The 26542-nt window shown below is 42.3% G+C and overlaps 1 protein-coding gene across 1 annotated transcript; it reads left to right on the top strand.

Moving 5' to 3' along the window:
* Nucleotides 1–46: 46 nt before the first annotated feature.
* usp24 (ubiquitin specific peptidase 24) lies at nt 47–26027 on the top strand. Its single transcript, XM_034583644.1, has 61 exons — nt 47–60; nt 411–477; nt 656–730; nt 1773–1931; nt 2050–2164; nt 2348–2451; nt 2612–2719; nt 2844–2939; nt 3069–3230; nt 4356–4448; nt 5374–5481; nt 5577–5726; nt 5968–6099; nt 6657–6768; nt 6863–6939; nt 7050–7190; nt 7321–7374; nt 7461–7576; nt 7727–7793; nt 8036–8146; nt 8256–8354; nt 8641–8814; nt 8900–8985; nt 9203–9311; nt 9464–9613; nt 9727–9824; nt 10037–10132; nt 10218–10440; nt 10535–10697; nt 10993–11154; nt 11325–11395; nt 11497–11657; nt 11757–11818; nt 11970–12161; nt 12260–12374; nt 12643–12787; nt 12875–12994; nt 13104–13229; nt 13451–13549; nt 13646–13728; nt 13812–13953; nt 14043–14162; nt 14286–14500; nt 15842–15966; nt 16061–16202; nt 16511–16661; nt 16769–16864; nt 17479–17582; nt 17674–17787; nt 20803–21010; nt 21124–21213; nt 21495–21597; nt 21714–21832; nt 22025–22138; nt 22269–22334; nt 22445–22511; nt 22660–22738; nt 22899–22974; nt 23742–23828; nt 24034–24144; nt 24543–26027. Exons 1-61 carry the CDS (start codon nt 47–49, stop codon nt 24603–24605), a joined length of 6987 nt encoding a protein of 2328 aa, XP_034439535.1. The 3' UTR covers nt 24606–26027.
* The last annotated feature ends 515 nt before the right edge of the window (nt 26028–26542 follow it).

Below are 26542 nucleotides of genomic sequence, written 5' to 3'. Positions count from 1 at the left end.
CAGGGAAGCCAGAGATAGCAGATAGTCAGGAACATAAGTCAGGAACATGGGAACCACTCAGTAAGCTCCTATGATTTAGCACTAAATGACCAGTGACAGCTGTGCTCGGTTATCACAAACTCAGCCGCACATCTGGCTCCCTCTCTGTTACTCACAATGCACAGTTTCAGTTTAAATACAGTTTAATCTCTGGCCTGAACATTTAAAATCTTGGAGGAGCTTTTCAGTGCTGTTGTTATTTGTGTTTTCTTGATGAGCCGATAAAAGATGTAAGACATATTATCTTGATTACAAAAACAGAGAGATGGAGTGAATTATTCTTATGATAGTGAGACACACCACAGTTGTTACAGATTTTTGTTTTCTTGTCATGTCTGAGTTATTCTGTCTCTTTCCATCTGCCTACACAGTGTGTATCAGCTCTGGTCCAGCCTCTCGGAGTTTGTTGCAGAATACCTGAACTCCAGCCTTGTCCAGGTAACCTTTCTTGTCTGTACACACACACCTATTTAGCCTATTTAATTCTGTGTCCCCCCCTTTGTTCCTGCTGTGTTTATGTGTATGCGGCCTCTTAGTGTGTATTTTGTTCAAAATGATCAGCTTTGTTTGTTTACATGGCTTTTATGCTCCATTTTGATGTATTCTTGTTTTCTAGCCGATGCTTGATCCAGTCATCCACAAGATGATCAAATATGTACAGAACTTGGAGGAAAAGGATCTTAAAGACAAGGTAGGCTTGATTTTCACAATTACCCCCCCAGCTATCAGACTTCTTACTTGGACAGTTGGATCAGGAAGGTTATTACAAATCTTCCATTGTGAAATACATAACATGGTTTATTTAAGATAGGGATTTAAACCAGGTCTTTGTGATTTGATTGCATAGCGCTGCAGTAGTTGTGGTTTAGTGAAAAATGGGTCATTACAGAGCTGCAGAGAGCTACAGAGCGATACAAAGTTACGGCACTGTAGAGAACTGTCGACCTCCACTTACATCTGACTCACCTGAATTGTTAAATTAGAAGCATGAGGACTAGGAAAGCCATGGTGTGGTAATTTTCCCTCCGGTAATAAACTTGTGACTTGTAACACCCGGTGTTAAAAATTACACTGGACGTATAACAAGAAAAGGAGTAGATTGGATCAGTGTCTGTACAGGTGTTGTTAAATTGCTACAAGACTGTGACCATCCTCTTCTCATAATGATTGTAAAAGATCTTTAAGAAGTTTTGCGCTTCATTGTAAAGTGTACAGTGCCCTGCATCTCTCTCTCTGGAACACACTGACCCGTCATCAGTGAGAACAACATTAAAAACTCTTTAAAATATCTATAACCAAATCCTCCTCATCCTGGTTGGTCAACTCTCCTCTTGTCTTGTGATTCTGTCACTCTGTGATGTGACCCTACTGCTGAGCAGAGCTGAGACTACTGAAGTCTTTTTTTATGTCTATAAAAAAAACGAAACACAACATGTGGTTGATCGTCAGTTTATATATAATCACATTGTGTAACACTGACTACCACCGCAATCCTAATGAGGACTAGAAATGAACAAATAACAGCACAACCATGCTGTTTTGGGAATGTCAACAGAAATGTAAAACTCATTTACCAGCTAATATCGACACAAAGACGATATCAACATGGATTCTGTGAACTACACACTAATGATTTGTGTGTTTTTATAATGATAGGACAATTTATGTGTTTTCTGTAACGTTTTAGTTACTAGTTATCACATAGTCAATCTTTGTGTGTCTTGTAACCCTAGCGCCTGGTGAGCATCCCAGACCTCCTGTCGGCCATCAAGCTGCTGTGTATGAGGTTCCAGAGGGAACTGGTCGCTGTGGTGGATGATCTGCGGCTGGACACGCTGCTGCGTATGCTCAAAACTCCCCACTTCTCCACCAAGATGAACTCCCTCAAAGAGGTCTGCTCTTATATGTTCTATAGTATAAGTATACTGCTCTGTCAGGTTATGGATTTTTCTAGGTGCTTCCATTTTGGACCCAATGTCGCACTTTTTTTAATATGTGTTTGTTTCTCAGGTGACAAAGTTAATAGAAGAGAGCACGGTGTCCAAGACGGTGAAAAACGCTATTGACACAGATAAACTGCTGGACTGGCTTGTAGAGAACTCAGTTCTGTCAATAGCACTGGAAGGTAAGAAAATACACACGTGTATGGCCACAACTCAACTTATTTTTACAGTCTTTTAAGGAAGTGCTTAAAAAAACACATGGACAAATAAGTAATTTATATTAATTACGTAAAATAATAGAAAAGAATATTTGGTTCAAGGTTGCCTTTATTCACTGTGGTGCTTTAATTGTTTCTCTGTACCAGGTAACATCGATCAAGCTCAGTACTGTGAGAGGATTAAGGGAATCATTGAGCTGCTGGGCAGTAAACTTTCTCTGGATGAACTCTCTAAGATCTGGAGAATACAGGTCAGCACCAGTGGGCACATCACAGTAGATCTATATCTGTGGTATTATTATGTTTTCATGAAGCACACTCAACAGGTTTATCTTCTTTAATGTAAAAAGTAAAACCCTGTAAACTGACGTATCCATGATGGATGTATTGATTCTTGTGTGGGCGTTTCAGGCGGGCCAGTCATCAACTGTGATAGAAAACATTCATACAATCATCGCTGCTGCTGCTGTGAAGTTCAGCTTTGATCAACTCACTCACCTCTTTGTGCTCATACAGAAGGTCAGTGCAACAAAGACTCTGTAACAGGACTCCTGAGAAATAAATCAATATCAAGTGGCTTGTAAGACAGAGCTATCAGGTCATATTTATGATATTATTTATGATGTGTTTTCATGTGATTTAGAGCTGGGAGGTTGAGAGCGACCGTGTGAGACAGAAGCTGCTCAGTCTGATAGGGAGGATCGGCAGAGAAGCTCGCTCTGAAACCACAACTGGAAAGGTATGTTGATATATATCTGTCCTTCTGGTGAAGACATTGAGAAGTGTTAGAAAATAGTTATGGAAATCTACAGTACATTAGGTTTCCTTATTAAAGTGTATGAAAACGTGTGTGTGTGTGTCCGTTCAGGTGCTGGAGGTGCTGTGGGAGTTGGCTCATCTTCCCTCCCTGCCTACCAGTCTAGTTCAGCAGGCGTTGGAGGAGCACCTGGGGATTCTGAGTGATGCTTATGCTGTCAAAGAGGCGGTGAAACGCAGTTACATCATTAAATGTATTGAGGACATTAAGAAGGTGAGACAGATGCTCCAGTTGTTCAGTTTTATCTATGTAGTTATGGGGCAAGGGTATTGATTAGTGTAGCTTGGTTGTTGAGTATGTGTATATATTTATTTTCTGATTCCATATCTGAAGCCAGTGACTGTTTATCGTGCAGCTCAGCTTTAAAGCGAACGTTACATTGGGCCCCTACATTTTTGCTCCTGTTGTGGCAGTTGGTCTAAAGTTAACAAGTCCCTGTTAGTTCTAGATATTAAGCTTCAACTTCTGTTTGTGTACCTTGGTCATCTGAGTGTGTCCCAGACTCGCATCCTTAGAGCAGCAGTGACATTAGGGATTTGAGGCAGTTTTTTTTCTATTAAGGTGAAAATATTTTGTAGTCCTTCAGGTCATGACAGAAAAGAGGCCAATGCCACATCACCCCTTCCTTTTTAATCTTTCTTCTCCATTTCTCTCATCCACAGTTGTTGTTTGAGTCGGCTGCGGTTATTTATTATGATGATTTCAGACTAACTTTTCCATAATCCCTTCATTAATCCCTCTTATTGTAGTATTAAGGCAGTAATGTATTAACAGACTACAGTGTAATTATTAATTCATATTATTAATGCATTTGTTGACTATAACTTGTTCTCTGGGTACCCATAAGTAAAAGCTGATGTATAAACACAACATAATTGTAAAGAAAATATTCTCTCATAGGAGAAGTTAGAACTCTAAATTAATGAATGCTTTAATATGCATTTATATTTGCTCATACCTACATAATATATTTTCATAGTCTTGATTTATTCATAGATACTTAAGAAGGACTTATTTCGTTTTGCAGATGCAGTCTGCTGTTAAACAATTATAAATTAAACTCTGTTTTGGGCCTCTGAATCTAAAATATCCATAAAATGTAACAGGTTTTCATCACACACCTCTGAATATGTCTGTTGTCAATTTGCCAGTAGAGCTATATCTCCAATATGGTCGACTAGTAAACCTAAATACCACAAAGCTATCTTTGATATTTTTAGTTGCACTGTGCTTCTTTTGCTGTGACATGATGTCTAAATATATGCTGTGAAAAAATGACTGTTTGTGAAGCCATACACTTCTCATTCTTCCTATCAACCTCCAATAAAATGTCTCTAGACTCACACTCAGGAGGACAGTAAAGGCAGCGACACTCAAAGCTCTTTTCTTTCTGGCTCTTGGAGCAAGAAGAAAGCTAACGCTTTGGCCAAAGTAAGAAAAGGAACCCGTATAATTTCTAATTCCACTGACCAATCTGTATCCAATCTCACTGCTTCACGCCTGCAAACCAATCGCGGATGAGGGCTAAACTACAAAGGGTTTTCTTTTGTCACAGGTTGATAATTTCACACTTTGATTGTAACATCAGGTTGTTTAACAAGGTGTGTGTTAATTTTCTGCTTTGGCACTGACTAATGATTTACACAGTGGTGTTGATCTTGGGTGAGAGTAGAATCAAATGAGTGATTTAGCTGCTGGATGAGTGGACAGCTTTGGTGGAAGTGCTAGCACGGTTACTTAAAGGTCCAGTGTGTCGGATTTAGAGGGATCTATCTGCAGAAGTCCTAATTTAACATTCATAATGATGTTTTCATTAGGGTTCAATCTGCCATGTTGAACCGTCATGTTTCTACAGTAGCAGTAGAACAGACAAACCAAACAGTGGCTTTAGAGAGGGCCCTGCATGTTTTTGTCTTACCTGAAGGCTCACGTTGTTTCTCCTACAGGCTTGGACAGGCAGGGGTGAGGGGAGGGGGATTCAGTTGGTAACAGTCTACAACTTCAGTGCTAGATAATAGAAAATCCCACACACTGAACCTTTAAGCTAAAAGGAATCTAATCAGTCATGAATCAGAGTTTTACATAGGAAGTACCTGTTTGATATTTGATTTTAACAGTTGGACAAATACAGATATATTTTTGCCAAATTCTTTACGTCCCTGGCTCTGGTTTCATTTTCATGACGTCTCGACAAAGTCTTAACTACAAAATGGTGCGTCTGTGATGACAAAGCAGTGACATACAATAATGAAATTTGATGAGTAGCGAACGTCACAGACCTCTGTTTATGTAGCATATCAATTTGTGTTTGCTGTACTTAGGCGAATATCATTATCGTGTGTGTGTGTCACAACAGGCCTCTCAGCAGAGCAGTCCTCAGGCAGTCTGGGTTGTTCCTGCTCTCCGTCAGCTGCACGAGATCACCCGTTCTTTCATCAAGCAGACCTATCAAAAACAGGACAAGGTACACACACAGTAACAAACACACACATCATCAACATGATCTGTTGCACATTCATGCGGGTGTTGCCATGGTAACCTTTCCTTGCCACCCCACAGAGCATCATCCAGGACCTGAAGAAGAACTTTGAGATCGTCAAACTGATCACAGGATCCCTCGTGTGCTGCCATCGACTGGCCGCGACTGCTGCGGGAAATAATGGACTTTCAGGCTCGACCCTGGTGGATGGGCGATACACCTACCAGGAGGTCCTTTTTTTCATTTCTTTAATGATTATCTTTACTGCTCTGAAGCAGAGCTGAAGCGCTGCTCGTACAAATGATTGATGATACAATTTATTATTTGACATTAATATGAGTCTCTATCCGAGCTGGACTGGGTTTTACACAGTGCACAGGCATTAATCAAACTCAAACAGCACAGTGTTATATGTTGACAGTGTGTGATCAGGGGTCGAGCTTACACATGGCTCTCTGACTCTATGTTTAGTATCTGGACAGCCACCTGCGCTTCCTGGCCTTCTTCCTCCAGGAGGCCAGCCTCTACCTTGTCTGGAATAGGGCCAAAGAGCTCTGGGAGTGCCTGGTGTCGGGGCCGGACGTCTGTGAACTTGACCGTGAGGTATGGAAACAGTTATGCAAATTAAACTCTTGTCCTTGGCCATTTGTTTGTCATTGCTAGCACCTTTCTTCTCAATTACTGCTTCGGAGAAAACAAATGCGGAAAATCAGGAAACATAAGACCTGTGCTACATTGTTGTCAGTTAAAATTTTACCAAATTATTGAGCATTTTAGAGAAGTAGATGAAAGCTTTTCGATCCTGGTGTTTGATGTAGTCTAAGAAATAATTATTAATTTGATGAGATAAGAGAGAGAGTGGTCATAGGAGGCACCTTTTACAGATCTGTTGTCTAAGACTGATTCAATCTGTGGCTCTTATCATTAGCATCCTTCCTCTGTCCCAATGTGGGGTCGTGTTTGTCGACAGTTCAGTGCACATGTTTACAGAGGAACTAACTAATTAAAATTACAGCAGCGTCTGCAACAGCTGCTCTCTGTGAACCAAAGTAAAATGGGCAGTTGACCATCTGGACGACCCACAATACAGTGCACCCCAAATCCTGTATCCACAAATGAAGTTAATGAACCTTCAACATAGCTCGTTCCGATGTGTGCAGATGTGTTTCGAGTGGTTCACCAAAGGACAGCATGACCTTGAGAGTGATGTTCAGCAGCAGCTCTTCAAAGAGAAGATCTTAAAACTTGAGCCTTATGAGATCACCATGAACGGTGAGAAACTCTGCTCAGAGATACACTATTGACCAACTATCTTAATTTTGTTTATTAACAAGTGTGTGATGTTTACATTTAATGCCCCTCACAGGTTTTAATCTGTTTAAGACCTTCTTTGAGAATGTTAATCTATGTGATCATCGCCTGAAACGTCAAGGAACTCAGCTGGTCAGTCCTCACAAACATGCTAACAGCTAACTTATTTCTACAGCTAAAATTCATTAAAAATATGTGTACAGTAAAAGACGCCTTCATGATGTCATGTCATCTGATTACAGTGTGTTGAGCGCCTTGACCTGGCAGGGATGGATTTTATCTGGCGCATCGCCATGGAAACCCCTGATGAAGAAATAGCTAATGAAGCAATCCAGCTCATAATCACATACAGCTACACCAACCTCAATCCCAAGATGAAGAAGGTCAGTGTATATGTGTACACAACAAATACAAATGGAAGATATAACTGAACCATTCCAGTGTTGATATTTGCCAGTGAATTCCTGTGACCAACCTGATTCACATATAATGTTAACACTTCATCCATTGCAGGATTCTGTAACTTTGCATAAGAAGTTCATTGCTGATTGTTACAAGAGACTAGAGGTAAGTAGATGAATATGTTCATGTTTCTGTGTCGTTTTGCAGAAATCAAAACCTGATAAGACATTTCTCTTCCTTTTTCTGTTCAGGCAGCGAGTTCGGCTCTGGGTGGTCCAACTTTGACACATGCTGTGACTAGGGCAACCAAGATGCTGACAGCCACCGCCATGCCGACTGTGGCCACATCTGTACAATCACCATCCAGGTACAGAGGGGGGTTTGGGTAAGAACATAGTTACTAACCCTAATACAACATGTTTGTGTTTAGTCATTTATTTAACATCTCTTCTTTAGAATACAGTTGTTCCCTGTTATTCAGTCTTATTGATGCTCTTCTTTGTGTGTTCTTCTCTAGATCCACTAAGCTGGTAATAATCGAAAGACTGCTGCTATTGGCTGAGCGCTACGTCCTCACTATAGAGGTAGGCCATGCAGTCTTCCCACTAAGGGTCTCATTGTTAATTTGACAATAAATGTGTGTGTTAAACCAGGGCATAAACAAGTAGCACATGTTCTTGTGTCTTACACAAAAACACTTGCTACTTAATTTTAACAATGTTTTTTCTTGTCAACATCTATGTAGCACATCAGCTAAAAACTTCATGATTTTCACATATTTAAATCTTTTTTATGTTGCTGAGTATTTTTGTGGGTTTCTCTGTAGGACATGTACTCAGTTCCTCGCACTATTCTACCTCATGGGGCCTCGTACAATGGACACCCTGTCACTCTTCACATCACCTATGAGTCAACCAAAGACACGTTCACCTTAGAGGTATTGTAAGACTTTTCCCTCAAGTTCTGTCTTACACATTAATTATGTAGCATAAAATCAACAGAGGAAGTACCTCCGCTCACTGCTTGTGCGTGTGTGTGTCCTGCAGACCCACAGTAATGAGACAATAGGAAGTATCCGGTGGAAGATATCTGAGCACTTGACCTGTCCGGTGGATAATGTCCAGATCTTTGCCAATGATAGTGTGGTAAGTCTTGTAAGTCTCCATTATTTTTTTTTATTCTATTTAAGCTCTCTCCCTCATCAAATTATTTTTTTCCTCTCCCAATCATGTGTTTCCCCTGAAGCCAGTACAAACTATAAATCGCTGCACAGTTAATTCCTCTAAGCAGGGTCCTATATCCTCTTGTTTTTGCTGGGTTGCCCCTCGGCATCTTTTGTGTCACAGGGGAAACACACCCTTCAACTACCTTCCTTACTGTTTGTTTTTTTCTTTCACTCCATCCCGTCACTGCCCCTGCACCGTCTTTTAGCTGACCATGAATCGGGACCAGAAGCTGCTGTCACAGCTTGGTTTTAACGATGAACAGAGCCTGACTGTGAAGAGCTCCGGCACTGGCACCCCATCTGGCAGCTCCGAGTCCTCGGCCTCAGCCTCTAGCAGTTCCAGCTCCGCGGTCTTCAACTCTGCCTACGCCTTGGAGCAGGTACCATGTCAGACATGACTTTAGAATGTGGACACACTCAAGTGTTTGCATTGGTTCTAATGTGTCTATGTTCTTCTATCTCCAGGAGAAGTCCCTGCCTGGTGTTGTGATGGCTTTAGTGTGTAATGTGTTTGAGATGCTTTACCAGCTGGCTAACCTTGATGAATCCAGGTGAGATTTTCCCAAGGAAGTACTTCAACCATCTTAAATGCTATAAGTGTCTTAATTAAGATTCATATTCTAGCTACCAAACTGTCATTGAAATCAAATACTTTGAAAGAAATGCTCTTGCATTGATTAGCTGATTTTATTAACCTAGTGTGACACAGTAGCTAGAGCAGGACGTCAGACAGCTTTTCCATACTGCATGTATTTATGTTATCCCCAGAATCACCCTTCGTGTGAGGAAGCTGCTGCTGTTGATCCCAACAGACCCAGAGGTGCAGGATGCTCTGGACAACTTTGTTCCCAAAGAATCCAGTGTCTGGAGCCACCAGGTACATCAAACTGTCTGTTAAGATGCTGTAACCTCCTCAGGTCAAGCAATTTCCACCATGGTCTATTTTCTACCTAATTTGTTCTTTCCCAATGCCTGTATTCTCCATCTGTCTCAATTATTTTCTAATATTCCTGGATGTCTTTATTGTAGAAGACACTGTTCAGCCAGGGTACAGGCTCTCGATCTCCATCCATGGCCTCCAAGCAGCAGCACCAGCCCAGCGCTGCATCTATATTGGAGACACTGTTCAGATCCTCGGCACCTGGCATGTCCACCTTCAGAGTGCTGTACAACCTGGAGGTAGGCACACATGTGAACATGCAAAGCACTTAATTCATAACACATATTTTTTAATTTTAATGGTAGATGAGTGAGTATGACATCTGTTTTCCCTCTCCTTATCTGTGTGTTAGGTGTTGAGTTCAAAGCTCATGCCCACATCTGATGATGAGATGGCCAAAACCAGCAGCAAGTCCTTCTGTGAGAACTTCCTGAAAGCAGGAGGTCTCAGGTAATAGCACAAAGTATAGAACTGTTAAAAAAAAGTACCATCACAATGTTTTTGCTGTTCCACTGTGGGTAGTGTTAGCTGACGTAATAAGCTATTAATACAAGCACATATATGCCACTTATTATGCTTTTGACTAAAAGGCTTCAGAGTAAAGAATAATATAGTTTATTCTTAAGTACTGACAGTGATGTCCCTGTGTATTGCCTCTGCAGTCTGGTGGTGAATGTGATGCAAAGGGACTCCATCCCGTCAGAGGTGGACTACGAGACCAGACAGGGAGTCTACTCAATCTGTCTTCAGCTGGCCAGGTTCAAAATGCCTCATGAACACACACACATACACAAGGAGGGATATTCTGTCAAGTCGTCCATGCTTACCTGGCTGTATTTTCAGGTTCCTTCTGGTTGGTCAGAGCATGCCTGCATCACTGGATGATGATGTCATCAGAGATGGCGAGGCGCTGTCATCCCGTCCGTTTCGTAATGCAGGAAGAGCAGGGCGGCAGCTGTCTCTCTGTGGAACGCCAGAGAAGTCGTCCTACAGGCAGATGTCTTTGTCTGAGCGCTCGTCCATAAGAGTGGAGGAGATTGTACCTGCTGCTCGTGTGGCCATTCAGGTACTGGACTAACACACAGTCATCTCTAAAACCTCATTGAACATGTAAGTGTAGAATATTTTCAAGTACAATGTTTGTTCTGTCTCTTATCCAGACCATGGAGGTGGGTGATTTCACCTCCACTGTGGCCTGCTTCATGCGTCTGACCTGGGCAGCGGCAGCTGGCCGGTTGGATCTGGTTGGCAGCCCTCAGCCAATCAGAGAGACCCACACATCCCTTCTTCCACAGGGAGTTCGCACCAGAGTCAGCAGTACAGGTGGGACAGAAAACACACTCAAAACCTTTCATGTTTTTCATATGTCCTTGTTCTTCACATTATTCCTTCTACATTTATGAAGTGAGAACTTTTTGTGGCATCAACTACACGTTTACAGTCAGGAGGTGTTGTAATCATCCTGGACAACTTAACTCCTGATTTCTCACCTACAGTGACATTCAATGTTTAGTTGCGAGCATTTGCTATGCTAAAAGCAAAAGCTAAAGTAATGAAAGATAAACAAATGTTCTCTGTGTGTGTGTGTGTGTGTGTGTGTGTGTGTGTGTGTTTGCAGGAAGTAACTGCAGCTCCAGCAGTGAGGGGGAGACCATCCCGACAGCGTTGCATGCAGGGATATGTGTCAGACAGCAGAGTGTCTCCATCAAAGACACCATCATCGCCCGCGAGGCTCTGTCACTGCTGGTTACCTGTCTGCAGCTACGCTCTCAGCAGCTGTGTAAGACTCACACAGGAGTGCAAACACACCACACATACTATAATTAGTAAACATCATTGGTCCAGTGTACAGTGTTAGGATACTACACTGTGTAGATTTATCTATAGGTCATCTTTAGGTTGTTTGCAGAGTTCTACAATAAAACAAAATCTTGTGCTTGGTTTCTCCAGGTTCTTTTTACAACCTTCCCTCTGTCAATGATTTCATTATTGATGTTCTGCTGGGATCTCCAAGTGGAGAGGTAAAAAAACTCATAATAGACTGCATATAAGAAATACTGCATATATCCTTACCACTCCAGTGTGTGCTCACACATGCTTTCTCTGTCACTTCCTCTGTCAGATCCGCCGTGTGGCTTGTGATCAGCTGTACACTCTCAGCCAGTCTGACACCTCAGGCTTCCCTGAAGTCCAGAAACCCAACCTGTTCCTGCTCTCAGTCATTCTCACTGCTCAACTGCCACTGTGGAGTCCCACATCGGTCATGAGAGGAGTCAACCAGAGGTACTTAAGCCAAGAAAGACAAGAAAGACAAGACATACAAGACATACATCACTTACACTTTCACTGGGGTCTTTTGTTGATGGTGCTTTCTCTCCCCAGGCTGCTGTCCCAGTGCACTGAGTACTTTGACCTAAGATGTCAGCTTCTGGATGACCTAACCAGTAAGCCAATACATTTCTCCTCAATCACTTCTATCAGTTCTTGGATATGAAGATGTAAGAATTGTTATGTACAGAATCTAAAGGTGACTGTTTTTCTTTCTCTTACCTTATCTTCTCCCCCCCTTTTCTCCACCTACCTGACCTGCTGTAGCATCCGAGATGGAGGCGTTAAAAGTGAGCGCAGCCACCATGCTGGAGGATGAGATCTCCTGGCTGGACAACTTTGAGCCCAGCTGGAGCTCTGAGATGGAGACCAGCGAGGCAGACAATGTCCTCCTGGCTGGACACCTCCGCCTCATCAAGACCTTGCTCTCACTCTGTGGCAATGAGAAGGAACATCTTGGTGAGCACAAATAAACACGCATATACCAAATGCATTTATAAGATTGTATATTGAAAACACTAATATATGATGGCAATGTGCAAATGTATGTTTTCCAGGTCCATCTCTGATCCAGCAGTTGTTGGACGACTTCCTGTTTCGAGCCTCACGCATCATTATTAACAGCTCCAACCCCACACCATCCCCAGCTCCCAGCCATGACTTCCATCCCAAGTATGGCATGACATTGTAAAAAAAGAAGTGATTGATTTGAAAAAGTTTTTGCCATTTAATGGACAAATCACTGCAAACCGCTGTGTGTGTGTGTGTGTGTGTGTGTGTGTGTGTGTGTGTGTGTGTGTGTGTGTGTGTGTGTGTGTGTGTGTGTGTGTGTGTGTGTGTGTGTGTGTGTGTGTGTGTGTGTGTGTGTGTGTGTGTGTGTGTGTGTGTGTGTGTGTGTGTGTGTGTGTGTGTGTGTGTGTGTGTGTGTGTGTGTGGTCAGGTGCAGCACAGCCAGCAGCAGACTGGCAGCCTACGAGGTGCTGGTGATGCTGGCTGACAGCTCTCTCTCAAACCTCCGGCTCATCACCAAAGAGTTACTGTCCATGCATCACCAGTCTGATCCTTCTCTCTGCAAGGAGTTCGATGTAACTAATTTCTTACAATATTTGTTGCTATATATAGTTATAGTTACTGTGCTTCAAATGTCAAACTAACTCCGGTCTCTTTCTCAGTATCTGCCTCCTGTAGAGAGCCGATCAGTCTCAGGTTTTGTCGGGCTGAAGAACGGAGGAGCCACATGTTACATGAATGCTGTGTTCCAGCAGCTCTACATGCAGCCAGGTCTGCCAGAGGTACGTGATTCCTAAATGTAGTTTACTTCCTGTATTTCTCAAAGTGTTTGTGCACTTTATGTTCGAGACAGTGAATCTAACTCCAGTGACTGCATATGTTTGCTTTAAGGCTTTCCTCTCCATTGAGGATGACACAGACCAGCCTGAGGAAAGTGTCTTCTACCAGGTGCAGTCTTTGTTTGGACATCTGATGGAGAGCAAACTGCAATACTATATACCTGAGAACTTCTGGAAGGTAAACAGCTCTTTAATTTAACATCGATGATTCTAATCCACTTACTTTATTGTTATTTCAGGTATTATTCAATACGATGATAAATGAGAATTGATTTATATGGTGAACTGAACAATATTTGAACTTAGCAGAGTTTTGATCGTTCAGTGTGTCTGTTTCTGTATCTAGACTGTCTATCTATATAAAATTACCCTGATGTAAATGTGTTGTGTCTGTTGCAGATCTTCAAGATGTGGAACAAGGAGTTGTATGTGAGGGAACAGCAGGATGCTTACGAGTTCTTCACCAGCCTGGTGGACCAGCTGGACGAGCATCTAAAGGTAGAATTCACACACACACACTTCACAAATTTAAATAACAAAGATTACTGTGCAACAGCTCAGTAATAATGTGATAATATGATTTCTTAACACCAGAAAATGGGTCGAGAGCAGATCTTCAAAAACACATTTCAGGGAATCTTCTCTGACCAGAAGATTTGTAAAGACTGTCCACACAGGTCAGAGTTTTATTTTTCACTCTTATTGTTTCATTTTGAGAGGCATCACAGATTATCTTAACCATTGACCTTTTGTTGCACAGGTACGAGCGTGAAGAAACCTTCATGGCGTTGAACCTTGGAGTAACTTCATGTCAGAGTCTAGAGATCTCATTAGACCAGTTTGTCAGAGGAGAGGTGCTTGAGGGTAGCAACGCCTACTACTGTGAGAAATGCAAGGAGAAGGTCGGTATACTGCTCTGCCCGTTCTTTATTTTACTACACTGATTTTACATGCATTTAACAAGCTTCTTTTTTTTGTCATCTCCAAACAGAGAACCACAGTGAAAAGGACATGTATCAAATCCCTACCCAGCGTTCTCTGCATTCACCTCATGCGCTTCGGCTTCGACTGGGAAAGCGGACGCTCCATCAAATACGATGAACAGATTAGGGTACACAGAATTTCTAATCCCACGATCTCACACTTCTGTTCATTTTTTACAGCAGACTAAAGCCCAGAAATGAAATACAAATATGATTAATGGTCTGTACGATTTGTTGTTGGTGGTGAACAGTTCCCCTGGGTGTTGAACATGGAGCCCTACACTGTCTCTGGAATGGCTCGTCAGGACTGCAGTGGAGAGGGTGGCGAGGGGCGAGGAGATGGGACGTCAGGAGGGTCGCCCAGGAAGAAAGTCACAATTTCTGAGAACTACGAGCTTGTGGGAGTTGTTGTCCACAGCGGTCAGGCACATGCCGGACACTACTACTCCTTCATTAAAGACAGGCGGTAAGAGACGCTGTAGTCAGTATTTAAAGGGATAGCTAGTGCTTTGCAGAGCTGCTTTATGGATTGTATTTTCCAGCTTCTGTTCCTACTGTACGTAAGAAGTTCCACTAAACACTGGTTGGGTAACCAGTGTTTAGTGGAACACATTAATCTTTTACTCTAGTTTTCCAGGCAGAGTTTAGAGGACCTCCTGGGGCACATGAGCGCAGCATCAGACTTTGTTTGGGCTTCTAGTTTAGTTTGTAAGCGTCTCCAGATGTCTGGCTCTGGAAGCTGGGAATGTAAAGAGACCACAGGCATAATATTTGGCACTGTGCTCTCGCTCACTGGCTTGTTCCTATCCCGGTTTAAGATTACAGGATGTTGATCTTTTTCCAGGATATTAGACACATTCTTGAGTCAGATATTCTTTAAATTAGATCGACATATATGTAGGTTCAGAGCTTCAGACAGGGACAGGCTGGATGGCCACAGGTAGACATTACATCCTGTCAGAAAACCTACTATCACACCCTCCAGGAAATACATGATATCAAGGTTCTTCGGTTACTAATGTATTTATTCCTTCTTTGTCTTTATTGCACTTCACCGTCATCAAATCCACCATCGAACTGTTCAATAACAGCATTACAATGTATAAGAAACACAAATTCATAACATTAACAATGTAGAAAACGAATAACAAATACACGGCACACAAACGTAAACAAACATACGGTACCTCGCTGGCTGCACACAACCAGGAGGGAAAGAGTCCACTTGAAAATGTATCAACTTAACGTCACTTTTAACTTGATAACTTTTAAGCAGTGTTTGTACTTTACCTGTTTCACATGTCTTCTGTGAAGTGTCTATGCTCAACATGGAACTTAACGCAGTTACTTCTTGGCGTCCTCAGCACAAAATGAATCAATACAAAACAAAGCGATATTCATTGAAACAACAAATCAACATTAATGGAAATGAATCCAATGCATACATATAAACAAAACATATCCCAAGAATGACATGAATATTATTCATGGAAGTTAAACCTACACTGTTTCATTTTCAGTATATATACATATATCAGGTGTACTGTAGGTGGTACCATCTCATCTATTGTCATTCAAGTGAAAACAATTTTCTGTATCTGATATATGTAAATCATGTGAGAAAATAAGTTGATTTTCTTTCTGCCTATTGCTTATTTACTGCCTATTTGTTTATTATTAAGTTTTTGCTGAATCACTTTTTCGGAGGTGCATATTTGAAGCTAAACCTGACATTCCCCTTTTCCTTTTATTTATCAAATCATCGTTCATTGCTCACTGTTTATCGTCGTCTGTCTTTGTCTTGCAGTGGTAGTGCCCGGGGTCGTTGGTACAAGTTCAACGACAATGTGGTGGAGGAGTTTGATATGAATGATGAAACTCTGGAGTACGAGTGTTTCGGTGGAGAGTACCGCCCCAAAGTCTACGACCAGTGTAAGTAAAATGCATAAACTGTATATAAAAGACATGGCTTTTTCATGATTCACAAAATGGATGAATCTTGATGTATGTCCTTGTGCGTTTATAGCCAACCCGTACCCTGATGTGCGGAGGAGATACTGGAATGCCTACATGTTGTTCTATCAGAAGATCAGCGACCAAAACTCACCGGTCCAGCCCAAAAAAAGTAGAGTCAGCATCATGAGGCAAGAAGCAGAGGACCTTACACTGTGAGTCTGTTCTCTGTCATTTAAAATATTCACCTCATAAACCTTCTCAGTGGGTCACTGACCATTTCCATAATGTGAAGCAGAAAGTAAAGAGTTGTAGGTAGCCTTTCTGCCACTGATGGGGAATTTAGAACCAGTTTAGCACAAAAACAATTACAGCTGAAAGGCTGTTGATAAGAGCAGCCAGGACCTTTGCTGCTCCTATCAACAGCCTTTCAGCTGTAATTGTTTTTGCACTTTTCAGTTCCATAACATCTAAATGCTGCACCAGCTATTATTTTACAGCTGTGTTGTTTTGTATTTCCTAGGTCTGCCCCATCCTCTCCTGATGTTTCCCCGCAGTCCTCTCCTCGCCCCCCACGGGCCAACAATGACCGTCTCACCCTCCTCACCCGTCTGGTCCGCAAAGGAGAGAAGAAGGGCTTATTTGTAGAGAAGATGCCTGCCAGCATCTATCAGGTAAAGTGACGTTGAACTGCCTGACTGTCTCCACAGCACCTCCACATGTGAATCACCTTAAATGTTCACTAATCATGGTCGTATCTGACCGTTTGTCTGTTGTATAGATGGTGCGAGATGAAAATCTCAAGTTCATGAGGAACAGAGACGTCTACAACAGCGACTACTTCAACTTCACACTCTCGCTCACCTCCGTCAATGCAGTAAGTGTCTGTGTTTGTTTGCCTGATTATGTATAAATACATAGTAGAGCTGCAGAGTGATTTAACACAAGGTTTATATACCACATTACAACACAAGAGGGCTGGGTATCACCACTGATTTCCAAAATCGATTCACAAGGTCTTGATTCAATGTCCGATTCAAATCAATTCAATGTCGAGTCAGTGAGAGATATTTCAGTGTAAATTGTATTATTGTCATAATATATGATTATATAAATCCTGTATGTGTGAGTGTAAACTCCGTCTCGCTCCTTCTTCAGAGACATGAGATGAGAGAAGCGACTCACTACCTCACTAAAATGTTGCTGCTGTTCTCATGTAAAATGGTGTCACTCATGGGAAAAGGCCTATAGTAAGATATCGATTCCTCCTTTTTATGAATCGATATCAGATAATTTAAATGAAAATCCATTTTAATCAGAGAATCGATTAATTTTTTTAACCCAGCACTAATGATAAATCATCACTTTATACAGTGTAAAAGCAATGTTATACAATATAACGATAGCAGATATGAATCATACAGGAAGCACATCAGCGGTCAGTTTAGGGCTTTTGAATAAGATGTTTCTAAAACCTTTTGTGTATCACAGACAAAGCTGAAGCATCCTGACTACCAGCCCATGGCCAAAGAGAGTCTCCAGCTGGCTGTTCACTTTCTCTTCCACACATACCTGCACACCAAAAAGAAACTCCGGTATGTAAACATGCAAACATAGATCAACATCTGTGAATACTCCCTGAGAAGCATCAGTGTTATATCTGCACTGCTCCTGTATCTCCTGCAGGGTGGACACGGAGGAGTGGATGGCCACAGTAGATGTGTTGCTGTCTAAGAGCAGTGAGGCGTGTCAGTGGATGGTGCAGTACCTGGTCGGACCAGAGGGACGTGAGATCACCAGGTCAGTGAAGTACTCACTGGATATAAGTGATCATATAAGTGATAATAACGACAGTCCTTGATCCATCAGTTTGAGAAAAGGTTTCTCAAATACTTGTCAGTGTATTAGTGAGACTGCATTTTCCAAGCTGCTCCTCAAACAGCAGAAACAACAGTGCACAATAACGTCTTTATGTTTTATGCAGTTCCTGAATAGTGCAATGCTGTGATTGAACTGTGATTTTTTTTTTTTTTTTTTTTTACTTTTTTTTGTAGGGGCCTTGACATAGTTTTAATCACTGCAGCATTTTTCTACCTGACCGAGGGATATGCGATACCACAGACTTGGCAGCTCCCAGCATTTGCTCCTTTATTCTAATCAATACACATTCAACTCTCTGGTAGAGGTCAAATAATTCCACCCTGGTAAAGCTGCTGCAGCTATTAAATCTGCACTTTTATTCAAGTACACATACTTACATACTTGAGCTGTACCTGAGACTCCTCACTTATACTCTATAATGGACATTGCACATTGACAGCTGCAGAAACCACAGGCGTGTAGATGTTCTTATTGTACTACCCTTCTAGTAAGCTGTCACAGTCACCGGTGCCCTTGTAGCGATCACAACAAATTGGAGGGTGCAAGCAGGTCTGCACAGAGCCTCACGTAATTTCTCTGATGACATGGGGCCTCATTCATAACAGTTGCCTACCCACAAAACGAGGCCTTAAAGATGCGTATGCCACTTCTCACGCAAATGTTGGGATTTATAAAAACAAGCTTGACCCATGCGTGTGAACATTTTGGAGACAGGAAAATAGCGAAGCAGACGCGAGGAGGTGAACTGAAGCAGATTATTGATGCACTTCATCATTAACATTAAAAACAACACCGTTATTTGTGCTCACACAACATAACTCATCCATAAGATCCCTCAATTGAAAAAGATATTAAACAACTTTCAGCAAATTATGTTTAGATACCATTAAACAGCGGAGTTGCAGAGTCATTAATTCTTTTTTAATAACATCTTCAAACACTGTGCGTGTATCATCAAGGACACGTGTGTAAAATCGCTGCAGTGAACGTGACTGTGCCATCACAGAGCACACTGGGGATCACGCAAAAAATGTAAAAGATTTACTTTCAAACGTCCATTTCCCAGAGTGGAGGTTAGGATCCCACTGATCCCAGTTATCGGTCCGATGGCTCTAAATATAAAAATACTGCTGTGACCCTTGTGCGTAATGGATTCAACGGCACTGATAGAGGATTGCGCGAGAGGAAGGATGAGGAGGGAAACGAGTGTTCAGTGATCACAAAGATTTTTTTATCCCATGATGATGACTCATCAGCTGATATAGATTCTATAGATCCGTGACCTTGGATCTTTGTGCCTAATGAGTCCAGTATTACACAGATCAACCCGACGGAACCGATCCAAACCAGTACAAACACAACAACTCACCACTCTGGTTTATTAGCCGACAGGTATATGTGTGGTATATTAACACTATATAATATTTACCTTTCTATGTAAAGCCTCTTTCAATAATTTTAAATATATAGTTCTATTAAATTTTATAGATATCATGGCTTGTGATGTATATGGGTGACTGAAGTTTATCTACCTTTTTTATAATGGCTTGAGAGAGCTGCCCAAAAAGTATAGTTTACTTTTTTTACCACTACAGCCCTGCTGATTACAATATTGACCTCACTCTGACCCTTGAGAATGTGGAAAGTATAACACCAGCCTAACACTGTCCTTAGCTCCATGTAACACGGTTCAATTACAGAAACACAAACCATGTGCCTCTGGATCTGAATTACATCTGCACTGACAGCAGCCGTATCATATACTTTCTGGATGCTGATTGGCTGAAAGAGAAGGTCACTCTGTGGAATGTAAGCATGTAGAGACAGAGGAGGGTTTATGTGCCTGTGTGTGGGTTTTTAGAGGTGTTGTCTCACACTACTGTGTTTAGGCATGGTGTGATCATATCATCCTGAAACATGATTGGTTGTCGAACATCATCAGACCGGCCCCCTTAACATACCGCATGGCTCTTCCCACAGAGAGGAGATGCACAGTGTCACACTCAGTGTCTCTAAACCAAACCAACAAGTGTTTTCTCTTACATGACACCTTGCTGCGGTTTTTCTTCAGCGTTTTCCCGCAGATTATCACCTCTCTCCAAAAAGACTTCTCAGGATTTTGACTCACTATTACCACATTAGTTACTGGCCTCTATTCATTCTACTCATCATTTACACACAGGGATGTTTAAAATTAACCATGTAACTGTCATCTGGGAAAGTATTCTGAGCAATTAATCTACTATATAACTATCAGTTAAACGTGTATATATTACTATATTTAACATTTTCAGGCATGCATTCCTGGCACATCTGTACCTTCTGTATCACCAGATGTTCTTCGCTGCAGGTCTGGTCACAGTTAACAGACTGAGCACCAGACTCAGCATGTGGACATGTTGCCATTTTTTATTAAAAAAAACGGTGAACTATACTAGTTGGCTATGCTGAGGAGTTGGATCGAGTTCTGCCTGCTGAGGACTGACAAAAACATATTGAATGTTTTGACAGTCCACTGGGCCACTAATGCAGCGGCACTGTCTGACTGTGACCAATGGGTCAATGTGTTTTTGAAAGCTCTACAATGCAGCTAGAACTACAAGTCTTTTATGTTATTATGAGATGGTTAAAAAGAAATTTAGTCGCTGTGAAGTAGTGGCAGGTTAAATTAGACAATGAGCAGTCGCCTCAGTCTATGTAATTAATGCGAAACATTCTGTTGGTCTGTTTTACTTTTCACAGCTGCAGGTGTGTGATGATGTGTAACTCCTTGTGCTCTATTGATAATGCTGCTGTTTACACATGTACAAATGAACCTCTTGTTATAAAAAGATGTATTGTATTTTAACTAGTGTCAGTTATTAGTTAGAAGAAGTATTCAAACATGAATATCCCTATTTATGTATCATTATATTGTCATTCTACCATCCTCAGGGTTTGTCTGTTAGAGTGCAGCATGAGGGAGGTGAGGGTGGTCGTCGCAGCCATCCTCGAAAAGACCCTGGAGAGCGCACTTCACTTCGGAGACCCAGGATTGGACGGTTTGACCGACGCCCTGCTGTCCTTACTGGACAAAGATGTCCCTGAGAATGTGAAAAACTGTGCTCAGTACTTCAGCCTCTTCAGTAACTTTGCTCAGAGGGTAAGAAACAAATTCACAGATTCAGTTGATTCTACTCTCTTTAGGGTGCCAAGTATAAACATGAAATCACAGCAGGATGACTGAGTGTTTTGTCTTTGTGTTCACTCTCTCAGGGTTGTGGTCCTTGTCAGTTGTTGTTGAAACACTCAGCTTATCGCCGGATGCTCATGTTCCTGTTGGGACCAAACAGGCAGAATAACCAGGTACAATTGCACATTGTAAAGTGTATAGAAGTATCATTGAAAAAATGTCCTCTTTGGACTCTGTCCATTAAACCTTTAAAATTATTTCTTTGTAATCATTGTAAATTGCTTGAGTAAGGATCCAGAAAATGTTATAATGCTAATTCAGTTTTGAATTGTTCATTATTTTAGTTAAAATTTTTTATAAACTCGCGATATATTGATTTAAGGTGCAATTATGACTTATAAAAGCTTTTATCGGCTAAATGTTACTGATCGGTCTCAAATTTTGTCTGTGACAGAACCGGCGCTGGAGTCCAGCACAGGCTCGGGAATTCCTTCACCTCCACAGCACTCTGGCCCTCATCACCCTGCAGTCTGACCTCGGCCCACAGCGGACACACTGTGAGACATTTAAATCTTTTTCTCAGTCATGTAAAGTCCCACCTGGCGCGGCTGATGATTTTTCTACAGGTCAGCTCTCCGTCTGACTCTTTATTGTCACCTGTTGTCCTTCGTAGCTCCAGGTGGTTTTAAGCTGCGTGTGGTTAACGTCCCGTCATCCAGCCCACTCCTCCCCCTCCACACGGATATCCTGACCTCACTCTTCACTCCAGAGGGACAGCCTTACCTTCTAGAGGTAACATACAAACAGGATTTTAAACTTATTCAGATTTGATTGAAATATACTTTAAATTTGCTTCCACTGAAGACAGGAACAACCATTCTTTCACAGGAATCTAGAAGAATCAGGCCGTTTGTTTATGTGGACATACATTGATTGGCTCTGAATCTGTTTGGTTGATGTTCTCCTTATTTTTCTATCTACCAGGTAATGTTTGCCATGCGTGAGTTGTCAGGCCCGCTGTCTCTCCTCATAGAAATGGTGACCTACTGCTCATTCTGTAATGAGCCCTTCTCCCTGGGTGTGCTGCAGCTACTCAAGGTAAAAAATTTAAAAAAAATTTAAGAAATGTCACAGAACCAGTTGACAGACATGTTGTGGTTAATTATTCTTCACATTTTGATAAAAAACATACCGTAAATCTTCTGGATCCGTTGTGTCTTACTCACAGATTCAGCTGGAGACGGCTCCACCTCATGAACTGAAGAACATTTTTCAGATGCTCCAGGAGCTACTAGTGAGTGACGGTCATCAGTCATCAATGACCCTTCGACTATTGATTATTTAATAGTTCTATGATGGCTATTATGATCATTGTTGCTAACCTCAGTTAAATCTTCACCTCAGGTAGCTGAAGACCCTCTGCAAACCCAGAGACTCAAACATGCTTTTGAGTCAGACAAAGGCCTGTTAGGTATGTCTTCATTTGTTGTTGTTTTCACTCTCATGCCCATGGCAGGCACACCAGAGACCAGTGGACTCAAATACTGTTGATAGACTGCCATGCTACTTGGCAAGAAAGATTTAATGAAAATATAAAACTCTCTGTTTCTTTCTTCCAGCCTTGATGCACCAGAGCAACAACATGGACAGCAGACGCTGCTACCAGTGTGTGAAGTTCCTGGTTACATTAGCCCAGAAGTGAGTACAGTACTTACTGTGTTAAAGGGCAGAGGTCGGGGTCGAGCAGGAATAAGAACTTTTAGATGTGATTCATTGAGGGTGATTCATTTTTAATTTAATTTTTTAACAGATTAACAGGTAAACATAATTCTGAAGATTCTTTAAATTTTCCCACCAGATGTCCTCCAGCCAAGGAATACTTCAAGGACTTGTCTGGTCACTGGAGCTGGGCAGTGCAGTGGCTACAGAAAAAGGTGAGCTTATAAAATGCTGTCTCACTTATTACCAGAGGATTCATATTTGAGCCTTTTTTGGGTATATTTCAGAGTGACAGAGAAAGATGGGAAATGACTTGTTATAAAGATCCCAGGCTGAAATCAGACCGTGGGTTCCAAACTGTGAATAGATTTGAACTAACCTGACTCGCCAAAGACATTATACAGACATTACAAGGCTCTGATGAAAACTGAGCAGACACTTAGATAAATCATTGGATGAACCATGCGTCTATCACTGTTTATAATGGCTGCGGAAGTCTGTCGAGAGAATTGCAAAACCACCTTTTCCGTATAGAGAAAATCTGTCAGTGTCATTAGTCTGTGCTCTTGTTTTATTTAAGAAATAGTCTCCACTTCTGATATAGCTATAACTAAACTTTTGTAGATGGCACCATTGTTGTTTACAGGCTTTCATGTTTTACTGTTGTCATAATTAAGACCACTTTTACACCAAAATTAGCAGGTATACAAGGGTTGAATAAATCTGCTAAGCAAAGTCGATCGCACCAACACCCGGAAGTTCCATGCGCGTCATTACGTCATGCAGAACAGGCATCGCACAGTCTAAACTGCCAAATGGAGAAGGAGTAGAAGAAATTGGCGTGTTCACATGGGTTTTGACCTGTTGAATGCCAATTGTACATACCTCCTGTAAATATTAGAAGCACTTCCTGGTCAGGAATCCCTCCTGTAGATAAATACTGTTTATTTAATCCTGTGTGCTTTATGTTTTTGACCCTCAGATGACAGAACACTACTGGACTCCACAGAGCAACGTCTCCAATGAGACATCCACCAACAAAACCTTCCAACGCACTATCTCCGCACAGGTACACACAAACAAACACACACAGAACTATTGTAATATTATATATCAGCACTACATGACCACATCGAGTTCCGCCAACACCAGTATCAAACACACAGACAAACGCGTACACACTTGCTGTTTATTTTTCTCCTCTGCTCTCAGTCTTACTCACCTCTGTCTGTGTATGTGTGTGTGCTTGTGTGTGTGTGTGTCAAACTCTGCAGGATACCTTGGCCTATGCTACAGCGTTGTTGAACGAGAAGGAGCAGTCTGGCAGCAGTAACGGCTCTGACGGCAGCCCAGCAAATGAAAACGCCGAGCGCAGCCTCCGACAGGTAGCCCTCAGACGCGGGCCCGCCCGCCACTCAGCACAGTGGGCGTATTTTGTGACTCATTTCATAACAACCACACAGGCGCAGTTCAGGCCAAAATAAGTGGAACATCTCAGTGGTTTCTGTCAAGAGCTATAAAGGCAGGTTGTTACCTCCCACGGCTGCTCTATTCTTCTGTGACTCCTGCTGAGCCTGTCAGGATGCCCACACCACACAAGACTGTCAGACTTGTTCTGGCATAGATATGAATACAGCTTATAACAAGTGTCATGCATTGAAATTATAATCCTGCTGTCACTCCCTAGTACATAGATATTTAACGTTTTGGTCTTTTTTCTCATAGAAACAGAGCATGCTTCTCTTCTGCTCATATTGACTGTGTCCTTGTGTCTCTTTCCCAGGGATCAGAGTCTCCCATGATGCTTGGCGATTCCAAGAGCGATCTAGAAGACGTTGACCCATAGCGCCTCCAGCCAGCAGGATCCCTCCAAAGGAGCGGCGGCACAGCTCCGGGGCAGCCAGTCGAAAGGGCTGCACTTTGCCTCTGATTGGTCGGGACATTTAGGACTCCACAACATGCCAATCAGAACACTTATTCTCTCGGTCGCCACGGCAACGAAGGAGCTATGAATAAATCATGAATTACTTCCTTTTAGAGCCGCTGAGGCGATGATGGAGATGCATTATCATTAAGGGCAGCAGAGTTGAAAACAGTGAGAAGTGCAAAAACCCTCCACAATCAACGGATGACTTGAGTTTATCCTTTTATTCATTCATTGACTCAGAATGACAGCAAGGTGTCGGATGGGTTTTGGTTGTGTTTTAACAATTTTCTGCTCATATTTGCCAATGTATCTACACAGACATATTCATATTGTAAAGACTTGTTCCATAGATGTAATTTCCCGTGTAAGATAATATTTTAAAGTCTCCTGTGCTCTTCTCCACAGCCATGCAAATTGCGAGAGGTCAGGTTAGTTGCTCTAGAGGAACTTGCAGACACACACACACACACACGTGTACTTGTACAGGAACAACTCCACACAGGAACAACTCCACACAGGAGCACTTGGGAGGGGGTGGGGTTCAGCATGCACTTTATAGTCCAGCCCCGTCTATTGTGAGCAGCGCTGCTCAGTTCCTCTAGAGCCTCCACACGCTCATGCCCTCTTCCTCTTTTTGCTTTTATCAACTTTTATTTTCAGTGCCACTTACGCAGTCACATGGATGCCCTGATAGCAACGCCACTCCGCCTGTGACTTAACCTTTGACCCCCTGGTGACCACACAGCGTGGCCGCGGGGACGCAGTACAGGGCCGGTCCTGTCCAAGAAACTGGACAGATCCAGGCCCTCAGCAAATCTTTAAACAAGCAGTGCCATGGTCAGCACTCTCCCTCCTCTTCTTCTTCTTCTCGCTGACAGACAGAGACAGCCTCTTGTGCTGGATTTTACTCCTCTCATTGCTGTGTTTTATTTTCTTTGCCACTTTGTCTTTGACTCTTGATGGATTGAATACTGGAGAGGATGTTTAGGGACCCGAGCCTTATGCAAGATTCGCTGACCTGGAAGTGCACAGATCAGCCATGGTGGGCCATCAGTGCCAACTGAGTGGGAGCTCAGGAGATTGTTTTGTCTTTTTAGGTGCCAAGGTTACACACATACATACACACACATACACACACAAATGTTTTAGTGAAAAACATGCCAACGTGTGTCACTTATTCACTTCACTCACTATCACAAAGAACAGGTCCTCCTCGCCTCACTGTTACCTCTGCTTTATCAGGTTTGATTTTGTATTTTTTTTTTGTTTTTCTTTCCAGTGGAGTTTTCTTTTTGCTTTGCCTTTTTTGCTTTGGTCGACCTTTTGGAAACACACACAGAAGCCGAACCCAAATGTAGCTCTAGTTTCCCTCAAGATCAACACCCGTGTGTCGCCAACCCTCAATCATCGGGAGACTTGAAGTGCCTTAACCTCCCGATCTCTCTCTCTCTCTTTCTCTGTCTTTCTCTCTCGCTCTCTTTCTCTTTCGCTCTCTCTCTCTTACCTTGTCCCAGCTGTGACACTGTACCGTCACATCTCTGAGGAGGTGTGCTCACGTCTTCTCCACCTGTCCTCACCGTGACACCAAATGGTCTTGCTTTAGGAAGGCAACAGGGCTTCTTCATCCCCATCAGTCCCAAAATGATACAGGGACGATTTCCCTCTGTGTGTTGTGACGGAAGGACTGTAGGAATGTATTTGTTGGTTGGTGATTCTGTGTGTGTTTGGGGGGGGAGGGGGGTGGGTGGGGCTGCAGGTTTCATCTTAATAAAACAGGGTTCAGGTGACGGGATGTTGAGTTTTTCGGTGGAAGTCAAACGCTGCTTCTTTTCACTCTGCACCCACGCGGAGACACT

The sequence above is a fragment of the Hippoglossus hippoglossus genome, chromosome 4 (genome assembly GCF_009819705.1).
Source record: "Hippoglossus hippoglossus isolate fHipHip1 chromosome 4, fHipHip1.pri, whole genome shotgun sequence".
Lineage (NCBI taxonomy): Eukaryota > Metazoa > Chordata > Actinopteri > Pleuronectiformes > Pleuronectidae > Hippoglossus > Hippoglossus hippoglossus.
The sequence above is the reverse complement of the archived record's forward strand: the minus strand, read 5'-3'. Positions and strand labels throughout refer to the sequence as shown.